The sequence below is a fragment of the Furipterus horrens genome, unplaced genomic scaffold (assembly GCF_987537825.1).
Source record: "Furipterus horrens unplaced genomic scaffold, mFurHor1.1.pri manual_scaffold_3, whole genome shotgun sequence".
Classification (NCBI taxonomy): Eukaryota; Metazoa; Chordata; class Mammalia; order Chiroptera; family Furipteridae; genus Furipterus; species Furipterus horrens.
In genome coordinates, this window is record NW_028327173.1 from 203,346,439 (window position 1) to 203,369,111 (window position 22,673).

Genomic DNA, 22,673 nt, shown 5'->3' on the forward strand with positions numbered 1-22,673 from the left:
TGGCAGCAGCAGCAGCGGCAGGCCGGTGGAAAGCAGAGTTACACATTTTAAAAAGTTGGGAGGGACACCTGGGGAGCGCTCCCAGCACCAGACCAGAACGCGCAGCTCACGGTCCCAGCGCCAGGGAAAATCAAGCCTCATTGCTTCTGACAGTGCAGACCAGGGGCAGTTGGGGCGGAGGAAGAAACTACCTCTCTTTCAGCAGAGTCTGCTTGTTTAAAGGGCTCCCATGATCCAAGAGCATCCGCAGACCCACCCACTCTGGGAACAATGGCAGGGCAACAGCTAGAGAGGTGCCAGTCCCATACAAAGTGGGAGAAGTGCCTGGAAAAGGGGCGAGTGCTGAGCAAGTGGCATTGTTCCCTCTCAGACCCCTCCCCCACACACAGCAACACAATGTGGTGAAACAGGTCACCCTCTCCTGACAATACCTTACAATGTAACAGCAGCGACGGCTCTACCTAAGACAGAAAGGCAAACAAACACAGGAGCCTGTCAAGATGAGGAGACAGAGAAGTATGGCCCAAAAGAGGGTATGGATCCAGGTTCCAGTGGGAGAACTAAGCAATGAGAAGATAGCCAACCTAACAGACGCAGAGTTCAAAACACTGGTATTAAAGATGCTCACAGACTTGATAGATATGCTTAAGCATGGCAAACGCATAAGGGAGGAAGTGAAGGCTATGCTAAATGAAACGAAGGAAAATGCACACAAAACCAATGGTGAAGGGAAGAAAACTGGGGTTCAAATCAATGATTTGGAACATAAGGAAGAAAAAAAACAGTCAACCAGTACAGAATGAGGAAACAAGAATTGAAAAAAATGAGGAGTGGCTTAGGAACCTCTGGGATAACTTTAACTGGGCCAACATCCAAACCATAGGGGTGCCAAAAGGAGAAGAGGAAGAGCAAGAAATTGAAAACTTATGTGAGAAAATAATGAAGGAAAACTCTCCAAATTTGGCGAAGGAAATAGACATACAAGTCCAGGAAGCACAGAGTCCCAAACAAGCTAGATCCAAAAAGGACCACACCAAGATACATCATGATTAAAATGCCAAAGGAGAAAGACAAAGAGAATCTTAATAGCAGCAAGAGAAAAGCAGAGAGTTTCCTACAAAGGGGTGCCTACAAGACTCTCAGCTGATTTCTCAGAAGGAACTTTGCAGGCAAGAAGAGACTGGCAAGAAGTATTCAAGGTGATGAAAAGCAAGGACTTACAATCAAGATTACTCTATCCAGCAAAGCTATCTATCATTTAGACTGGAAGGGCAGATGAAGTCCTTTCCAGCCAAGGTAAAGCTAAAGGAGTTCATCACCACCAAGCTATTATTATATGAAATGTCAAAGGGACTTACTTAAGAAAAAGATCAAAATTATGAACATTCAAATGACAACAAACTCACAACTATCAACAACTGAATCTAAAAAATAAAAACAAAATCCAACTAAGCAAACCAGAATAGGCACAGAATCATAAGTACGGGGATTATTTGGAGGGTTATCAGCTGGGAGGCGGAAGGGGAAGTAATGAGGAAATGGTGCAGAGATTAAGAAGCATAATTGGTTAGTACAAAATAGACAGGGGGAAGTTAAGAATAATATAGGAAAGGGTGAAGCCAAAGAATTTATATGCATGACTCACTGACATGAACTAAGGGAGGTGGGATTGTTGGAGGGAAGGGGTGTACTGAGCAGAGGGAAGCAATGGGAAAAAAAAATTGGGACTACTGTAACAACATAATCAATAAAATATACTTAAAAAATTTTTTTAAAGGGAAACAATGTCCAAAATATGGTAAGGTTTATGTTTGAATAGTATACACAGTATGCTAATATTTGTATTTTAAAAAATTTTTATATAATCATACACACATAGCTATAGTCTGGAAGGCTATATAAGAAACTGTAAGAAAGAATACCTCTGAAAAAAGGCCAGCCAATAGAGTAATGAAGGATATTCAATCTGTAGTGCCTGAAGTTTTTCAAATGTGTTATTGAATATGTACATCAGTAACTGTTACTTTTTAAAAATTAAGATTTTAAATTGAGTTGAGACACTTGCCTATAATAATAAACACCAGCTTACCACTGTCCTGTATGTAAACACCTACCTTGGTCAAGGAATTAGCTCCCCAAGTGGTACAAACATAAAATTATCTCCCCTCACACCCAACATTGCATTACAGAATCTTACTCTATCCTTGCTTCCAATATTCGCAAGACACCCTATTTCTACCACTGAGAATGTCCCTCTTCACCCCTCACCACTAAGAAATTCCTGCCCACCACACTAGACACATCCTGGGGCACGTACACAGTACACGTAGTGACTACAGAGTGCCACCCCAGACTCCCGACCCACCTGTGCGTGTTGCTGCGGTCCCGACTGCATCTGAAACCAAAAAGAACCTTTACCTATCTTTTCTGCTCATATCTGTATGCCTACTGGCTTATCTCTAAACATAAACTCTGGCCAGACTCTCACACTCTGAACTTCAACCTGGCCTGACAATCATCAATGAGATCAGCTTTATCCTCAGGACTCTCAAGAACTAAACAGTCATTTGGATATAAACCGGCCCGTAGCTGTGATTGACACATAAAATACACACCATTTTAATTCTGCCCTCATTTTTATTATACCCACCTTTTCTTCACTCAGTAATGAATTCTCTTTTTCTAAAACTTCGACGTGCATTTTAAGTTTCAGATTGTCTTCAGCGAGACTCTCCTACAAACATGTTAAAAAGTGTTTTCAAATAACAGGAAATTCCAAGTTTACAAGAAAGGAGGCAAGCTTTACAATTGTGCATTTCAACTCAGCACTTCCTCAGTGATATATAAGGATTATAAGCAAAAGCCAGTCGCTCGTTTTAGAGGCATTTTTAGAGGTTTCTTTATTAATTTGAAAAAGTCTATAAATACATTTACAAAATAACCTGTAATCATCAGAAAAATAAACAGCTCCCTGAATATCATAAAGGGAAACCCAAATGCGCTCCTCGCTTTGGTAGAGGATCTGCGTCCACCATCACTACAAATATAACATTTGTCAAATTAATCTTCAAAGAAATAGACTTGCATTTTTCAATTATACAACCTTTCAGACTGTCAATTTATGATGCAAAAGGTTTGTTATTAATGAACAGACATAAAATTACTGAGATAAAAGTTCCTAGGATAAATTCACATGAATTTGTAAAGAAACAAAAATACAAAACAGCAACTATAATAATCAAAATACTTCTCCTTGGTCAGCCGATGCCAAGAGCCCCCTCCCCTAAAGTGCCCTTACCTGGTTTACGTGCCTCAGCCTCGCTGTTTCGTAGTCAGTGCCTGCAAACACAGCCACAGCAGTTGTGACATTAAAGTCTTTAAAATAACTTAATACTTAACTCCTATAATTAAACTCAGAAATGAAACCCAATTAAAACACATTGTAAGAAAAATTAGCAAACACTCAGGATTATTAGATTAAGTGTATTACTCTGCATTTCTACTTTGACTATTCCAAGAATAGAAATGCCACTTATTAACATCCAAATCTATGAAACAATATAAAAGAGAATTATAATTGTATTCTGAGTGAGTCATGAATTATTGCCTTGATAAAAACAATTACAACTGTTTCAAAGTGAGCTCATTAGTTTGTACAGAAGGAAACAGTATCGGGACTAAGACTGGGGAAAAACCTTAAAAACACAAATTTATATTTATACAACAGTAAAATAATCTATCAATTCTCTACGTGACTTAAACATGATTGCTAATAAAAAGACCATTCGATTCGGTATTCCAGATGGATTCACGAATAGAAGGGTTTTACAAGAACACAAAGGCAGAGTACCATGAGTTCAGCTGAAGTAATTCATCCAATGTTTACATAAGAAATAATGAACTTTTAATATGAGGTCAGCTGCTAGACAACACAATGGAAAAATTTATTAGTCCTTGCTTGCTCGCAAGGAGCAAGAGTGGAAGACCAGCAAGCACGTGACGCCACTACAGTGCGGTACAGACAGCACAAGGTGCTGCGACCAAAGAGCGCAAACTCCTCACCCAGACCGGCAGGAGCTGTGGGGGCAGGCGTGGCCAGCAAAGCAGCTGCTCTAGGTGTCTGAGTGCACACACCTCTGCCGAATCCTAACATGCAAAGAAGAGTGAGTGAGAAGAGAAATGCCCCACCTGGGGAAAGCAGTACATGCAAACACAGCAGAGCTAAGAGACAGCACTGCCAGCCTGAAGAGCTATGTAAAAAGCTCAGGATGGCTAAAACTTAGACTCTCACAACAGGGAGAGCGGAAACTGAAGAGGCAGACAGGAAACAAATCATTACGACATTATATATCTGATTAAGAAGTTTAGACTTTATCCTGAAGTTCACAGGGAGCCAGCCACAAAGTACTAAAGTCAGGAAAGTAACCTGCTTTGCATTTTTGAAAATTCATCCTGGATGCAGAAAGAAAAAAAAATGTTTGAAAGAGGGTCATGGAGAACAGAGAATAAGAAGCTAACACTTTTACAATGTTCACTGTGGGCTAGACACTATTCTAAACAGATAAGAGTTGGATTCCAATCCCGTCATGTTCTAAACCACTGTGCTGTCCTGCTTCATTCAGAGACTAAAATTAACCAGGAAAAAAAAATTATGATTGGCTGAAGTACTTCAGTGGCAGTAGAAATGGAAAAATGGGGAAGGCCTAGGGCAGTAGATTTATTTTTAAAGCAAATAAACTCAGATGGATCACCCAATTCATTAAACAAACAGAAACATTTCCTCTTAAGAGCAGAGCTCCTCTGAAGTCAAATCAGAAAGAAGTGCAGAATCCTACTGCAGTCTTCCCTTTGCCTTCATGGCCGCTCTCAGGACTAAAGTACCTTTAAGAAGCCCTCAAGCTCCTCTGGGATTCAATACTGAAATATCACTGGACCAGAGAGAAGCTACAGAACTTGCTAAGGATAACTTCAAATTTTCTGTTTTGGGAGACTGGTAAATGCTACCAATTACCAAGGTAGGGAAAATAAGATAAAGAGAGGAAGGCATGGAGACTTTACTTTGGACCTAACTTGATTTTGAATCTATACAGAGCTGGCCATCCAGGTCAGGAACGCATGATGAACAACCAGGTGAGGAATACACATGGGGACAAGGGGACTCACAAGGACACAAGAGCTAGACACGTCCAGAGCAGGAATGAAGAGGTTCATATAGTGAGCGTTCATATTGCGAGAAGAGGATACAGTGCAAAAGAAAAGGCATCTTTCCTGCTGAAGAACGCCCACCATGCTTCCCTGGCATGAATGAACACTGCTGCTTGGCCTGTCACTTAATGTTCATGTTTTTGTAACACAGAACACTGGTCTGGTAACTGAATATCTAAAGCACACACAATGGTGGAAGACCTATGGCTCTTATCATCCTTGGGTTTGCTTAGATTCAAGAGATCATTTCAAAAGGCAATACAAAATTTTGAAGAATGTAGGCTCCGATCCCTAACTGGAGGGTCTGGGCCTTAATGAATTATAGCACAGGAAATATTTAGTTTTATATAGATAAACAGAAATAGACCCATTTCTCCTCCCAAGAAATGTCTGTCTATACAAACATTTGTCAAAAATCTACATGGCCTCCTAAATCAATGAGTTCCATGTAAATACTTAAAAGATGAAGAGTCACCTAGCCAACACTTAACCATTTTTAGTAGAAAATTCCTATTTGTGATCTATTTAGGCACTAAATCTAAACCCAACAATTCACAGTCGTTTCCATGAATATTCCATTTCCAGAAAGTATCCAGTTATAGAGAGTGCTGATTATCTCTAAAAACAGTTAGTATGCAATGAAACTCTAATCAGGAGTAAGCTCCAAACATTTTATACCAGATGGTGCGTGCTGTGGTCTGAATACTTCTTCTTCAGGTGATGCAGTCCGTGGGAGAATCCCTTCTTCTTCCTTCCCAGTATCACTTTGCTTCGTAACATAAGGTTGCAATTTACTACAGCCCAGTTTCAAGCTCTCACATTCTTTCATTATTTGTCTGTTTTCCACATTTAGTCGTTCTTGTTCCTTCCTCAGAACTTCTCTATCATTTTCAGAAAAATATAATTTTTTACTTATGTCTTGTATTGTATTCTCAAGTTCTTCTATTTTCTTTGTAGACTCTACTTTTTCAGTTTGCAGAACTTGAATGGTTCTTTGCAGCTCATGGATTTGAGACTGATCAGTTACTGGAGTTCCTGTGCCACCTACAACATAAACATGAAATCAAGGACAGCGAATGTACCAAGAGTTAAATAGCTTGCTACATACAACTAAGATTTCATAGACTTCAGAATTTTTAAGGCTTGAAAAGTTATAACAATGATATAACACTACACTCCTATCAGAATGGTCAAAACCCAGAACACTACCTCCAACAAATGCTTGTGAAGATGTGGAGCACCAGGAACTCTGATTCATTGCTTGTGGGAATAAAAAATGGTACAGCCACTTTGGAAGACAGTTGAGTGATTTCTTACAAAACTAAACATACTCTCCCCATATGACCCAGCAATCACACTCCTTAGTATTTACCCAAAAGAGCTGACAACTTATATCCACACAACAACCCCAAGATAATTGCCAAAACCTGGAAGCAATCAAGATGTCCTTCAGTAGGTGAATGAATTAAGAAACTGAAATATACCCAGACAATTGAATATTTTTCAGTGCTAAAAAGAAATGAGTTATGAAGCCATGAAAAAACAGAGAGGAAACTTAAGGGCATATTACTAAGTGAAAGAAGCCAATCTGAAAAGGCTCCATGACAATTCTGGAGTAAGAAACACTATGGTGGCAATAAAACAATTCAGCTGCAGCCCTGACTGATGTGGCTCAACAGGCCAGGCGTCCTCCTGCAAAGGGAAAGGTGGTGGGTTGGGTTCCCCGTCAGGGCACATGCCTGGGCTGCAGGCTGGGGCCCCCAGGTGGAGGCGTGCGAGAGGCAAGCTATCAATGCTTCTCTCACGTATTGTTTCTCCTCCTCTCTCTCTCCCTCCATTCCCCTCTTCCTAAAAAATAAACAGAATCTTTTTTTAAAAAAGATCATTCGCAGGGGATAGAGGGGGATGAATAAGTGGAGCACAGAGGATGTTAGGACAATGAAAATACTCTGTATGACTTATAACGATGGATACGTGTCATTGTACATTTGCCCAAATCCACAGAATACACAACACCAAGTGTGAGCCCTAAACTAAACTATGGACTTCGGGTGATTATGATGTGTCAATGTAGTTTCACTGCCCCGGCTGGTTTGGCTCAGTGGATTGAGCGTCGGCCTGTGAGCTAAGTGTCACTGGTTCGATCTTCCAGTCAGGGCACATCAGAGAAGGAAAACTCTGACTCCAAAAAACCTCCGCTGCCTTGTGGCATACCTCTTCAGGGGAAAGGCTAAGGGAGTAAACCCCGACAGAAAATCCGGAGCCGGAGTCCCTAAGGCGGTTCGACGTTGTAGTCAACACCGGCAACTCCTGCGGCGCACCTGAAGCCAAGCTGTATTGACTCCGTCTTTCCCTTGGACCCTTCAGCTGCGAAGAGAGGGGGGGTCTGCTGCATGGGCAACAGCAGACCCTCCATATCACCCTGCCCAGGCTCTGTAGCTTCAGCTTCACTGGAGAGGACACTCCAGCGTCATCGCAAGATGTCGATTCAAATCGGGAGGAGACAGATACCGTGTCACTCCCGAGTCGGACTGCACAGCCATTCTCGGCGGTGCAGATAGACTCTTAAGAAGCTACACCATCGTCTCTCGAGACGGATGGCTGCCGACGAATGTAGTTTCATCATTGGTTAAAAAAAAAAAAAAAAAAAAAAAAGTAACTTTCTGACGAGTGATGTTGATGGTAGAAGAGAATATGCATGTGGGGGAGGGAGGAGCGTAGGGAATATAAGGGAAATCTCGTCCTTAATTTTGTTGTAAATCTAAAAATGCTCTAAAAAGTTAAATCTAAAAAAAGTTGAGTAACTACATACAATAAGCAAAGCATTTAAGAGTACATAGTTGAGGAAAGATATTTGAATCAAATACTAAAAAGCCTATGTATCTGGGTTTGAAAGAAAGAAAAAATGAATCGAACAATGCAAAAAGGTCTCTGTGTGGTAACTTTTACCAAAGGCAAAAGGACCTTTCCGCTGTGGCAGAATCACGACAACAGTGGCGCCACTGCCAACTCCTGACAGGTGAGCAGAGCTAGTCATTTACTCATTCTTTAGAACTCTGTCCCACTTCACAGCAACGCTAGGTTTGTCATTTAATTATGTCATCTAATACGTTAAATTAATAACCTTGTTCTAACAGATTTTCCAGTTCTTCAATTCGTTCTTTGTATGCATTTAGTTCTTCCCGATGGCGACGAGTTATTTCGTTCAATTTCTGCTCGTGTGCATTTTGTAATACGGCCATTTCATTCTGACGGTCATCAATTTCCTGACTTCGGCTCTCTTTTAGTTGCTTAAAAAATAAAAACAAAGTTAACCACATTAATAATCAATAAGTTTACCTATTACATTTTTGTCCAAAAGTCTGTATTATTAAAAATAATTCTCTGAACATGCTAAGGCTGAAAAGAATTTAAACACAAGCCCAAAATTTGGACAATTCTGAGATGTCACCCTTTCCTTTCTTGGGCCTTAAAAATAGTTTTCCTACTTTTAATGAGGGAATAACAGAAAGAAAAAACTGAAATAAAACGTGAGCAAAAATATCTTTTTTCCTTAGCATCTGTGACCATGAACAATCCCTGCTAATGACATTCTATAAATATCAGTGTCAACCTTCAGCCAATGTGTAGCTGCTGTTCCATTATCCATCCTCCTGCTCAGTTTTTTCTTCCACCAGTCTTGATGGGACTCCCAAACTGTCACCAAGGTGGCTTGCTACCCAAGTTGACACCACCCAGCTCTCTCCTAGGAAGCTAGACCTTGGGTTGAGTCCCTCAAAGAGGGAAACTAGTTAAACCAGAAGCATTATGACAGCTGCACCCAGAAGAGTCTACTGTGTCCCACTTCCTACATCCTTGATGCTGTTCCCATTCCTGTCTTTTCTGAGGCCAAAATGCTCAACTCTTCCTTCAGTCCTGTGAACAAACTACCCTGGGTCCTTTCAATCAATCAATCAATCAATCAATCAGTCAATCCTTTTGCTTTACTTAGCCAGAGACGCTATTTGTTATTTGTAATGAAGAATCCTAATCTATAAATTAGCTTCTATTTCCTGAGAAGACAAGTGAAATTATTCTTTAATCCTATACATTTACATGCCAGCACCTGGCAAGGAGCTTACCTTTACACTTCAAAACAATTATACAAAGGAAGTATTAAGATGACATCTACTTTAATGATAATAAAATGGAAGTTGCCTAAAGAAGCACAGCTTTTAAATAGAGCCTGGATTCAAACACAAGTCTGACTTGGAACCTCTGCTAGTACTGTAATAATGATAAAAACAAAACCTAAAAATTCTATATACACTAAAAACAATTCATTGCCACAAAAAGTATATGTAACTAAGACTTTTCTTGAAAGAAAGAACTGATACAAACTAGCAAAATACCACCATTAGGAGAAAATAGTTATCTGCAATGAATTACATTAGCATTTTATTTTGTCAATATCTTTTAACCCTAAAACTCTGAAACTTCAGCAATCTTGGAATTCTGTTTTAATAAAGAACATTTTATGAGATATAAGAGAAAACAGAGACAGAATATAAACTACCTAATAAATAAATGTTTAAAACAAATGACTTGGGAGATATATTTTATTTATATACCTTAGTTGTCATAAAGAATAAAAAAGATACAAAACAGTAAAACTAAATGAATATTATAATCTATATAATTACTTTTATAACTGAGACTTCTATTAATTTAGGCTTATAATTTTCATAAGCAAATTTTAAATGTAGAATAGCCATTATTTCAACAATCTGCCTTACCTTAATGACATTTTGCAGTTTGCAGATTTCACCTTGATTGGAGCCATCTGGTCCTTGTGTTTTGGAAATCTAGATCAGAAAAACAGAATTAGAAATTATATTGATATTCCTTACAGAAAAGACTGTCACAGACTAACTTTGTTTAAAGATACTTTTCACAAATAGGGCATTTCCCAGATAAATTCTGATTAAAGAATACCAAGCCCCTCTTAAGAAACACAGTCTGATAATGAGTAATACACAGTAAGTAAAAGATACCACTGAAGCCCTGACTCGTGAGGCTGAGTTGGTTGGGGCTCGGTCCACAAAGCGAATGCTTGCCGGTTCAATTCCTGGTCAGGGCACATGCCTGGTCCCCAGCTGTAGCACGTACAAGAGGCAGCTGATCGATATTTCTCTCCCTCCCTTCCTCTCTCTCTAAAAATAATAAACTCTTTTAAAAAGGGACGTCATTCAAGAGTATGTTAATGTTTTTACAAAATAAGAAGGAAAACACCACAGACTATTTTAGTTACTTAACAGAATGTATATTTGATGACAATCGAGCACCTGCCTAAAATTTCTAAAATGAAAAGCTACCCAACATGAATGCTAATAACAACAGTAAAACTCTTTTAAAAATTATTTTACCCAGAAGTTCTATACCCCAATATAAAATAATCTTTGCTTTGACAAGTAAATGAAAGAACTTTGAGGCTCTTCTCTTCTCCTTCAAAGCTGCACGCTGTTCGTGCACCTCTGCCAACACGCACTGCCCCGTGTGCGGAGGACCCAAAGGTGGCCTCGGCGCGAAAGAAGCAGCACAGGCTAATGGAAAGAACGCAGTTTGGAGTCAAAAGATGTGCGTTTGAATCACGCCCTAATCATGGGGGTGGTGGGAATAGGACTCAAACTTTAATCTGCTCATCTGCAAAACAGAAGAAATAAGTGCTTCATAAACCTACTAAGGATAATACATATTGAGACAGTTTATATGAAAACATCTTGGAAAGTATAGTATAAATATTAGCTTTTACTATGCCTTGCTAGAAAATTAAGTTCCCTAAAAGGTCCTGTTAATGCCTGTTTTACCTTTATATTCTAGTACAGGTCTGTCACATAGCAGGTACTCAAGGCAGATGTATGAAAAACCCATTTCTTCCTTACAAAATGTCACCCTAAGCAATTTATTCCTCATCAAAATCACCTAGGGTATTTATTTGTTGGAAGGTTGTTTCCAATGCCCAAAAACAGGCTACAAAAGCCTAATCTCTGAAAGGAGGAAAGGGAATCTACAATATTATCAAGCTCCCCAGGTTATTCTTCCACGTACAAAGTTTAAGAACTACTTTTCAGAGATAAGATGGACAGATCATTCTCTCTAGATTTATTTATTATTTTGTATCCTCACCTGATGACACGTTTTTTATTGATTTTAGAGAAAGACAAAGGGAGACAACGATGTGAGAGAGAAAGGGCTGCCTCCTGTGTGTGCCCCCCCGCCCCCGGGGGTCTAACTCGCAGCCCAGGCAGGCGCCCTGACAGAAAATCAAATCCGCCACCGTTTGGTGCACAGGACGACGCTCCACCCAACTGAGCCACCTGGCCAGGCTCTATTGATTTATTTTGGGTATTCGGAATGTCTATCCACTTGGGAAGCAAGGAGATCATTTTAACTGGGAAGATTTCTCCTTTACACAATTAGATTACACTCACAAAAAGATACAAAATAATTTCTTTCCTTCTATAATTTATTTTTCTCTACACTGATGAATTTAAAGCCACACAATGTCTCAGTTTATTTTGAATCCCACGTCTATCGACAACCTTAGTACTATATACAAAACAAAACAGCAAGGATTTAACTTCTAATGCATGAGAAACCACTTAAAGTAGCTGAACAAATCTGTAACGGCAACAAGCAGGTTGCCACGTGACATCTAACGCGTCACACGGGAACTCAGACAACACCAAGAGGGCGGTTCCACATCTCACGCCTCGGAGCCCTGCCTTCCACCAGCGAGGCCCTGGGAACCTCAGGGGGAAAGGCGCTGGTTCAACCACAGCACCTCCATTTTTATTTTTAAATTTCTCCCGGATATTGTGCAGAAGGGGAAACTGAGCCTGAGAGTGAAAGACGACCCGATTAGAACCGCTCAGAAAGCTGCCGGCAGGGTCAGAACACAGGCTGTGGTTTCCTAGCCCAGAGCTCTGCCACCCGCAGCCCCACACACAGCACAGCACCCACGCTCGCTCTCACTCCCGCTTTCACGAAGAGTTTGCCTACCCGAGCAATATGCTTCCAGTGTTCAACCTCACATTCAAGTACCGAAATTTTATTGGCCAGTTTGTTGATTTCCTGTTGTGATGAAATAATGTCACCGAAGTCCATGCCATCGTCAGGGAAAGCTGAGGCATGATGGCCGACACCGTAGAACGAAGATGCGGTGGTGACGGGCACAGTGCCGGCTCCTGCGTGCACCGCCTGGGCAGCCGACTGCAGCTTCTCTAACTGGTCTTCCAGAGCAGTCTGCTTCATTTTAAGATGGCTGATTTCGACCTATTCATAATCCATATTTCAGAGAAGTACTTTAAAATAGCATTTTATTAATATTAGTAGTTATAATTTAACATTATCCTATGACGGTACTCTACCAACTGAATCCAAGTCTTCTATTATATAACATACAAACCATAACATTTTAATTTAAAAAGCAAACATAATTACAACAGTTAAAGCACAGACAGCGTCTCGAATAGCATGAATATGAGAATTTCACTCAAATGGTAACTGAAGCAATGAATGGGTTTACTATCTTCTATGTGTCAGGTGGGACAGGCAATTTCTCAGAGTTCTGTTTGTCATTATCGAACCTCAGATGACAAAGTGAAAGCCGAGTCAGCCCATGCAATGGAGTTCCTGGAGAACATTTGTTGGAAGAGTCTGACGTAGCTGATTATGGCTGGATTGAGGATTAAAATGCACATGAACCCAGAGTCAGTTTGTAGTGTTCTGGACCACACAGCTAGAGGGCGGCTTTGACTTCCTCATCCAGTCTTCTCAGATAACACGGTGACCTGTGGTTATGAGTCTTAAGAATCTTAGAAAGAGATCATGCATTGAAAGAGGCCTTGGCCCTGGCTGGTGGGGCTCAGTGGGTTGAGCGCCAGCCTGCAAACCGAAAGGTTCCCACTCAGGGCACATGCCTGGGTTGTGGGCCTGGCCCCTGATTGGGGGTGTGTGAGAGGCAGCCAATCAATGTTTCTCTTACACATGGATGTTTCTCTTCCTCTCTTTCTCCCTCCCTTCTCCTCTCTCTAAAAGTAAGTGAAAGAAAGAAAGAAAAAGAAAGGCCTTGGCCTTAGCCTTGGCAAAGAGGCGCCAGTGAAAATTTGACTTTACTCATGGAGAGAACCGTATAAACATTCTAAAACTCCAAGCACAGTTTTGACAAGCCATTGCCCAAAAGAAGTTACGAGCACAGGTCTTAACCATAACGCTACATGCATCCTGAGACAAACAGAGACGTAAGCTGGAGACCTGAATTAAGCTTTATAAAACGTTCACGCTAGTCCAGAAGCCACCCGGCCACAGCTAGGGAAAACTGTGTACTTGAAGAGACAAGCCAACTAGTCATATAACATAGCATTATATTTCCACCTGTGTCATGTCAAGCCACTAGACAAAAACCAAACACAACTCTCTCATAACAAACAAGTTTTTCACATCGGAGTTCCTTCTCTAACAGAGGTTTATAGTAGTACACAAATTTCATTCACTTTCCCATAAATGACATGAGGCAAACTGCATCTTCAGGGAATATGAACATCAAAATGAGGACAGCAAATACGTTCAGAAAATTGCAGAAATAAAGATTCTGCTGAAGTATATTCACATATATTATCTTTCGTTCTAGTAAAAGGTACTGAAGTTCACAATTATTCCAAAGGTAGCTATAATACAAGCTGCAGAGTTAAAACGTGTACGCTCTAGAAACAAAGAGACATTTCTAAACTTGAACGTTTTATTTGCCCTCTAGTATCTACAGTTCAGGAGAACATAAAATGCCAATGTTTTCCCCAGCAGTGTTTTCAATGAGAAGAGTCAGAGTCAGTAATGGAATTTTCAAAAAAACAGCAATAGCAGGGCCCCTTCCCAGTACGCCACATCAGAATGCCCGGGAAAGCCCGAGCGTGTGTATTTTTTCAGTGTCACATGACTCGGCCATGGACCTCTGGGCGGGACCCACTGCTCTCCTGTGGTATCTGCCAGTCAGTTCCGGTCAGTGTGGTCGCCGGACTGACGCCATGGACGTTTGTTCCCTGTCCATGAAAAGTGCCAAAACCCAAAGAGTGAGGTTTGAAGAGTTTTAAAGCAATTCAACAGTGATTTTACATCTGTTGAGTCTTAAAAATAAAAAGGTGGGCTTTTAATTTTAATTTGAACTTACAGTTTTGCTTTTTTCTATTAATTTTTTGTAGTAATTCAGTTTATTCTATTTTATGGAATATATTCCCAACAGATGTGAAATTAAGCTCTTCTTTAAATGTTTATATTTATCTTTAATGTGGTTTGCTTTAATTTTTCCTCTTAATATGTCACTAAAGCAACTAAAAATCAATGCATCTAAATTTTTAAAAACTAAGTATGAATTTATGATAGAAATGAACATTTAACTAACAAAATGAAGAGCACCCAAATAATCTGGATAATGATACAAGAAATGGTTCAATAGAAGTGTTTATGAAATTCCAGTTATGTACTGAACACTAAAGAGGATTTAACCACAGAATGAAACATAGAGACAGTCTATATTTTAAGGAATCGAGGTAAAATTGGTTATCTTGTATTATATCTATCACTGGCACCGCAAAGAAAAGGTAAGCCAATTCCAAAATAACTATTTCTATCAAACTAAAGGCGGAAAAATTTATAGAAGAGTGTAAGTAAACTATAAAACACTCAATGTTATTTTTCCATGGAAAATCAAGTAAATGCCAATATAGCATATTTTAACAGATAGTTAAAATTAGCAATGATCATACTGATTTCAAACAATTTTTGGTAAACAGAGGAGAAATTAGGTTTCACAAAATGAGAAATTATAAGCAACAATTGCCTAAAGATATTTTATACAAAGACTTTTCTTCTTTTGGAAAGCAGAAATTAAACTCTACAAAGCTCAGTTTACATAACATAAACATAACAGAAAATAGAGTTCTTGTTAAATTAATGATTCAAACTGCATCGGTAATTATTAACTTCAACACTTTTTAAATATTTTTATGGCTCTAAATATAGCTTGATTTCTACTATACCTCTTAAAGAACTTCCTAAATACCTTAGTGAACTTCCTAAATACCTTAGCATATTTAAGAATACTCTAAGAGTGTTTAGAGTGAAATAAGCATGGAGTGACTGTAATAACCTTTACCTCCTTTTGTTGTAGTTCATTTCGATAACTAGTAGACTGATGTTTTATCTGAAGTTCTGAAGCTTCGTGTTTTTCTTCTAAGTCAGAATAAAGTTTCTTGAGTCTTTCGTTCTAGAAGCAAAGAAAAAAGTATTTTCAACAAAAAGACTAAACAGTAAAACATGTAACAATTATACATGCATGGCATTATGGAAAATATTGCTTCATAGAAAAAAGGATGTAAAATATAGGTCTGACAGAATTCTGGCCTTTAAAATACACTTTTAATTAAAGTTACTAGAGCAAAAAGCATGTTTATAGAGATGATGCATCATTCTGAACCAAACTTAAGAAAAAGAAATCTTCCTCACTTTGATTTTTCCCTGAGAAAGAGCCACTCATCACTGTCCCCACCTTCGTATGCCCAGTGTCCAGGCCATAAGTGTCTGGTAAATGAATGAACTCGGTTACATGTTTAAACTTTTGTTTTCTCCCCAAATAGAACTTTTTAAAAGCAATCTTTTTTAAAAAAACCTTTTGGCTGAAGTACAGACAGAAAGCCAACGCTTCATATCATTTGTCTGCCTGATACCCAGGGACTCCTGAGGCACCTCCCAAAAATCCAACGTGCAAACTACTTGGTTTGAAAAACTACAGTTAGGAGTGCACAAAATATTCCACATATACTTCAATGACTCTAGGTATCACAGTCCTTTGTTTAAAGATGTTGACATATATGAAAAAAATACTTCGGTTTTATGCACCTAATTATAAAATTATCATAACCTATTATCATCCTCTGAAATTTGAATGAGGAAGTAGATAATGGAGCAACATAAATGGACACTAAAACTCTCTGCAAAAAGGAATTTACAAATTATTACAGATAATAGTTTACTAAGAATTCTCTAATACAATATATCTACACAGTCTAATAATGATATTAGAGTAAGGAGACTGACAGTGGGAAAGAAAGCTGCTGCTGGAAGGTCATATGTTTTTTCTTAAACTCCAGGGATTTCTTATGTTGATAGATGTGAACATTATGATCCAGGGAGATCATATGAATTCCCAGAGAAAACCAGTGGAGTAAATTAATGGGAAAATTACACCAGACATAAACCCTAGTTTGGGAACCTATCTCCAGAAATCTAACACAGACCTTGGTTACCCTGGAGAAATATTAATAAGAAACAGGACCAATGTTCATACAACTAATTACTTACTATTCTACTGGCTGCTTTTACATGATTTTCTGGTGACAAGAAAAACACCATACACAGCTGAAGCGACGCCAACAGTGCAGTCAAAGCCTAGTCATAAATACCCACTCTAGGCTTTTTCAAATGAAATACCTAAGGCAATTTGTTTAACTATGATTAATAACTAGAATTCAAAGACGTTCAATTTGCCAATACCTTTTTATAACACTAGTTATCAAGCTTTTTTATTTTTTAAGATTTTATTTACTTATTTTTAGAGAGGGGAAGAAAGGGAGAGACATCAACGTGTGGTTGCCTCTCGCATGCCCCCAACTGGGACCTGGCCCACAAATCCAGGCATGTGCTCTGACTGGGAATTGAACTGGCGACCCTTCGTCTTGCAGGCCAGCGCTCAATTCACTGAGCCACACCAGCCAGGGTTCAACCTGCCAATACTTAACCGGTTGTCCCCATTCATCTCCTTTGCCATATGGGTCAGAAAGGTTGCTAAAGCACATGAAGGATGAATTCTTTTCATGGGGCTGACCTATAATATACCACATATTCTATTATGTAGAACATGGATCAGAGGGGGCTAGTTTGAAAGGAGAAAAGAATAAATACACACAAAAAACAGAGGGGAGCAATAATGAGAGAGGAAGATTCCTGAGGACCTCCAGTTCTGGTTGTAGCCCCTTCTTCAAAATTGGCTACAATTTCTGCCCTTGGGATCCATGAGATACTCATATCCTTAAATTATTCCGTCCTGCTTAACCCTTGTGTACCATCAAGGCCTACTGGAACCAATGTTAGCTTGTGAGTTTCTTTTTTGAATAGTCCTAACTATCTAAAAGGATTGATATTCATAACTTTTCTTTTGTAGAGGTCTTCCAATAAACAAAGAGAAAATTCACTTCTTTTAACAGCATTAAACTCATTCTATCTTGCAATTACCTTAGGATAGATTGGGCCCTTTTATAAATCTAAGAATAATCATGGGATCGTAATGACCTTGAAACATTTTGCTACTTTATCATCCCAAGAATTATTTTATTATTATACATCAATTATTCCCGACTATGCTAAGAAAGACTTAAATAATGAGAAAATGAAAGACTGATGGTAACACCTAAAAGAATGATGCAATAGTAAAATAAGCAATTTTCTGATTGCTTTTCCAAAAGTATTCTATCACTTTTTAAAAAGATAAAATAAAAGCACATTCCGGTTTCTCTTCAGATCGTATACATCTTTCACCTTTAAAAAAAGATAAATGCTATCTAGAGATACTATTTTTGTAGTTTCTTTTTTTGCCTGCTTTTATTGAACACAGTTGAAAGTTCTGAATTTTCATTTTTCAACAAAGAAAACAGAGAAATATTAAACAAATATTACACAACTAAGAAGATCAATGCAAAGAGAGAAAACAGCACTCTAGAGTCTAATGATTATAGTAAACTGGGTGTAAAAGCAAAATCTCAGACAAGTCTTCAAGTAACAACACCCTAAATAAATTTTCTCAGACTCAAGAATTGATGAGTGAGCAATACATTCCTAAGAACAAAAAAGAAATAGTGTTCTCATTAGTAAGATTTTATCTCACCATATTTTTTGACAAGGACCTGAACCACCTCCACTGTGCTAAATGACTACGTGACAGTATTCTTCCATTATGAGCGTTCAAACATTTACTTAATATAGTTCATGCACAGACAAATGCTCAAGGCTGGAGACTGGGAGGAAAGAGATAACATAAAAGCAAAATAAAATAAACAAAAAACCCCCAGAGGATTGGTCAGTTGAATTGTTGTTTATAAATCTAAGAATAAAAATGCTTTGTAATTATGGAGCAAAGATGACAAGCCATTGTCTCTTGAACAAAATCATGAGCCATTAACATTTTCAAAAGTATTGGGTTTAATGACATAAGTAAAGAAAAAGAAAAGGAAGTAATGATAAGCTAAAATATAAGACATGTAAATGAATCTAGAATCAGTATTTATAAGGTAAGATACATTCCTGTTCATGCATAAGAATTAATAAGCAGTAAACTGCATTCAAAGAACCTTGCCTATTTTGAGTATGTTTTTAAAACCAGAAATATATAGAATAAAAATTTGGATTTGCTACATGTAAGCTCTTATTAAAATGTCTAATAAACTTTTTCACTACAACTTTATTCTTACTTCCATAAATTACTTGTAAAATGATTTAACATCCATTGGATCCAGATGGTACCTGTAATAACTCTTTTTCTTGGCACAGAGGGTTAAATTTGCTTAGCTTAGGTTGCTTGCTGTTACTTGCAACTAAAGAAGCCCAATTAATTCAGTCACCTTCAAGTACTAACATCCGGGCACAAAGCTAATTACCTGTGGAAAACACAGCGCCCTCTGTCTATCCTGAAACTTTCTAAACAGAATGTTACACTGTAAGCTTCCCGATGGCACAGACTGGATTGTCACTGCATTCACTCATTGCAGTCACATGAGGGCTTAGGGTGGGAAATGTTCATCTGCCGACCTAAGGCGAGAATCACGTGCAGTTCAAAATAAAGCCCGACGGGATGTTTTCCTCTCAGTACTCTGAATAAACACCGAATGAGGAAGCTGGCTTTCATTTGGGGATGTTATACTAAAAACAGATACTTCCGACCGTGCAGGTGTGCCTCAGTGGACTGAGTGCCGGCCTGAGAACCAGAAGGTTCAGTTCCCAGTCAGGGCACACACCTGGACTGGGGGCCAGGTCCCCAGTTGGGGGCTTGATAGAAGCAACCGATTGTTTCTCTCGTACATCGATGTTTCTCTCCCTCTTTGCCCCTTCCCCTCTTTCTAAAAACAAATAAAATCTTTATATATATTTCTAACCACTAGAATTGTATTTGCCATGTAGTCCAATGACAGCACTATGAGAGATTAGACCTGAGATCGAAGAGGGACAGGCCATTTCTATCTCCTTTCTCAAGTTCAATACAGAGCAGACCCTCACTAAGCAGGTTAACCCTATTTACTTTATCCCTCTAAATGTACAATGGCAAATGGACCTAAATTAATGCCACTACACACTTCTCTGACATAATTTTTCTTGGTGAGCCTATAAAGATTTCTCTAGGGGCTACAGGACTAATTTCGTATCTCAGCCTTACAAAGAAAGAAGCTGTCACTAAAGCACCTATTTATTAGGTAATTACAGCCAAGGTCTCTTAAGTGCCACCAAACTGCCGTCTTCTCTTGAGGCAGAACACTAGGGTAATTCCTCTGGAGAGGTCCCTGCATGTTCCAATTTTACAATCTCACATTGGTAATCTAGACCAGAGTTCTAAAATGCTTCTTGTAAGCACATATTTTCCTATACTTAAGTTCAGGTTTCTCTTTTTATGGGCTTAATGGATAGGAAAACATGCTTAGCGCAGCCCTCTAAGAATACCTTTTGCTGAAATATGATTAAATGTTCTCTCACGTCACTGCTCTCATCCAAAGACTAAATCATTGACTGGCTAGTGTTTACAATGGATCCCACTTTAAATCCCTTCGTGTTCTTCATGGCTTTCCTTGGAACCTTTTCCAAATTTTCCTCATCCTTATTAAGTTCAATGTCCAAAATTAGTCATCGTAAGGCACTGACTAATAATGAAAAAGATGATAAATTAATTTGCTATTTCGATGTTATTAACTTCTTCGTATATAAATATCACACTTTTTTAATGTTAGAGGATTAAAAAGCTCTAGATTAAAGAGAATTGCATTCTTCACAATACACTTAAATAAAGGTACTCCAATTTTGCACACTTAAAACATAGTTAATCCCTGACAATGATAAATCGCTGCAACTATTATTTCTATATTTGGCAGTTTTCTTACTTCCAACATATAGAAGCAGAGATGCAGTAATATGTAAATATGTTTCATCTAAAGGAAGATGATAATGCTTAAAAAAATTTAGATGAAGAGCAAGAGATAAAGAGTGGTAAGCAGTGCATTTAAAAGACTGAAATAAAGCATAAGTAACTTGAGTGGCTTAGAAAAAGAAAAATCTAAGTTTAATAATAGTCTTTAATTTTCCTTACCTCCAATCTCAAGATTTTAACAGAAGCTTCAATTTCCTTTCTCATAGATAACTCTGCTACAAAAGAAATAGCAGCACAAATTGAATATATGATCAACACCATATAAATTAATAAACAGGCAATTTAAGGGAAATATATTTAACTAAGCTTTAAATAGAATGGTATGCTGATCTGCAAACATACTTAGAAGATAAATATCACTTGATTTTATCACAACTTCCAACTGCCACCAATGTTCTGCTGTCATAAAAGGCATTCTGTTTGTCTGTCTTCTACACCCCAGGATGTCTCCCTTTATCCCTTGGAAGTGTTCAGGAAATTAAGTTTTATAAATTAAATCTGTGTTTAGATCAAATTTATGCAACTGGGGTTTAAGGCCTTATTTCTAATGTCTCCTGCTCCCAGTACTATCAAATAACTAATGACCTATAAACAAAGAAGGAAAATACATTAAAAGAACAGTTATCTCAAATAACCTAGACATAATTTATTTAAAATAGAAATAACTCAGTCTGGTGTTGTACGTTTTAATTTAGAAGAAAAGTCAGAAGCCAGCAGTGGCAAAATGGGTCCATTGGTGCTGCCTGAAAAAAGCATCATCCAAAATCAGGTTTTTTTTCTTAGTACTAGTATTTTTCATTACTCATAGCACTTTAATACAATAAAAATAAGTTCTCTGAATTACAGTTTAAATCAAAAGAAAATACAAGTGGCATTCAATAAAAGTCATGAACCCACTTTTCTTGTTTTGAAAATCACCTGGTGGGGTTGTTTCTGCGGCTGTTCAAAGTATAATCTAAACTGTCTGGGAAGGTAATTACAGAAGCAGCAACTGTTTCAAAGAGGGATAAAAATGGTTAATGTAGACCTCCCCTCTCACCTCCTCCCTCCAAATGCTGACCTTTTTAAGGATAAAGGGGAGATGTCATACAGAACAAAAATTCTTCCTCAATGAAGGGAAACAAGACAACAGCTACTGTTTCCTCATTTTTCCTGATCACGAGGCGCAGTGCCAGGCATTTTCCACTTGTGACTTCATATAACCCTCCCAACCTCATGATAGGTATGATTATCCCTATTTAACAGATAAGGAAACGCTGCCTTTTAGAGGTTAAGTATTTAATAATTTGCCAAAGATCCCACAATTTTTAATGCATGGAAGTAGAATTTCAACCCATATCTGACTTAAAATCCCAAGCTGCTAACCTTGAATAAATCAATACAGTGTTTGTTTTGTAGAATAGCAACTTTCTGATATTGTAAAGATGAATAATTTTCAAGTTGTACCAACAGTGCTATTTTGGAACGATTATCTTGGTCCCTGGTGACACAGGATACACAATAAATACTTGTTACATGAATAATGAACTGTACTCTGACCCTATTTTTAAATGACTTACAGAACCAATAAATTAGGTGTTAGGCAAGCCCTCTTTCAATACAAAGAAAAACAAAAGCACTAAGCAACTTTGCAGATTTTAATTACTGAGAAAAATTTTTACTGAGCATCTACTACATACCAAGGAAGATGCCACATACTAGTAACATAAGGATAAGTAAAAGGTAGTCCCTACCCTGGGCATCAAGGAAAGAGATAAATTATAACTCAGTATGGTAAATGCTGTCAGAGACCCACACACAAAATTCTGTTAGAACACAGATGCCCTGCAATCAATTAAATCTGCCCTGGAGTCAGAATGGTTTCACTAACTACCTGGCATGTGAGCAGGATCACACAGGAAAAACTATTTTCTAGGCAAAGAAGGACAGAGGATGAAGTAGAAAAGGAAGGGCTTCCCGAGCAGAGGCTTGAAGTCCTGCAGGGACACAAAGTTTCGTGCAGGACAAGCTCTGGGTGCAAGCACGCATGTGTATGTCAATGTGCACATGTTTGGCCACCGGAAGGAAAGGGAAGGGAACAAGAGGTAACACTGGGAAGGGGGCGTTGAACCCAGATAGGCTAGGTTTTTGGTCTCCCAAAACTAAGAGATTTGAGTTTTATCCCATAAGTAATAAGGTCAAGAGATTTTAA

General features: G+C 38.4%; 1 protein-coding gene across 3 annotated transcripts in view; it reads right to left on the reverse strand.

The window, feature by feature from the left end:
• TRIP11 (thyroid hormone receptor interactor 11) overlaps window positions 1-22,673 on the reverse strand; it is a 59,538-nt gene that overhangs the window by 34,738 nt on the left and 2,127 nt on the right. Inside the window, exons 2-9 of one of the 3 annotated variants that reach the window (XM_090271315.1) lie at window positions 20,642-20,697; window positions 15,395-15,505; window positions 12,247-12,519; window positions 9,981-10,049; window positions 8,330-8,495; window positions 5,884-6,249; window positions 3,299-3,339; window positions 2,651-2,734 (exon numbers count right to left, since the gene is read on the reverse strand). In XM_090271315.1, the coding sequence (XP_090127441.1) occupies window positions 2,651-2,734; window positions 3,299-3,339; window positions 5,884-6,249; window positions 8,330-8,495; window positions 9,981-10,049; window positions 12,247-12,519; window positions 15,395-15,505; window positions 20,642-20,697 (1,166 nt within the window). Of the gene's footprint in view, window positions 1-2,650; window positions 2,735-3,298; window positions 3,340-5,883; window positions 6,250-8,329; window positions 8,496-9,980; window positions 10,050-12,246; window positions 12,520-15,394; window positions 15,506-20,641; window positions 20,698-22,673 lie in introns of those variants that run through there. The other 2 variants (XM_090271314.1, XM_090271313.1) reach the window with 2 other exon arrangements.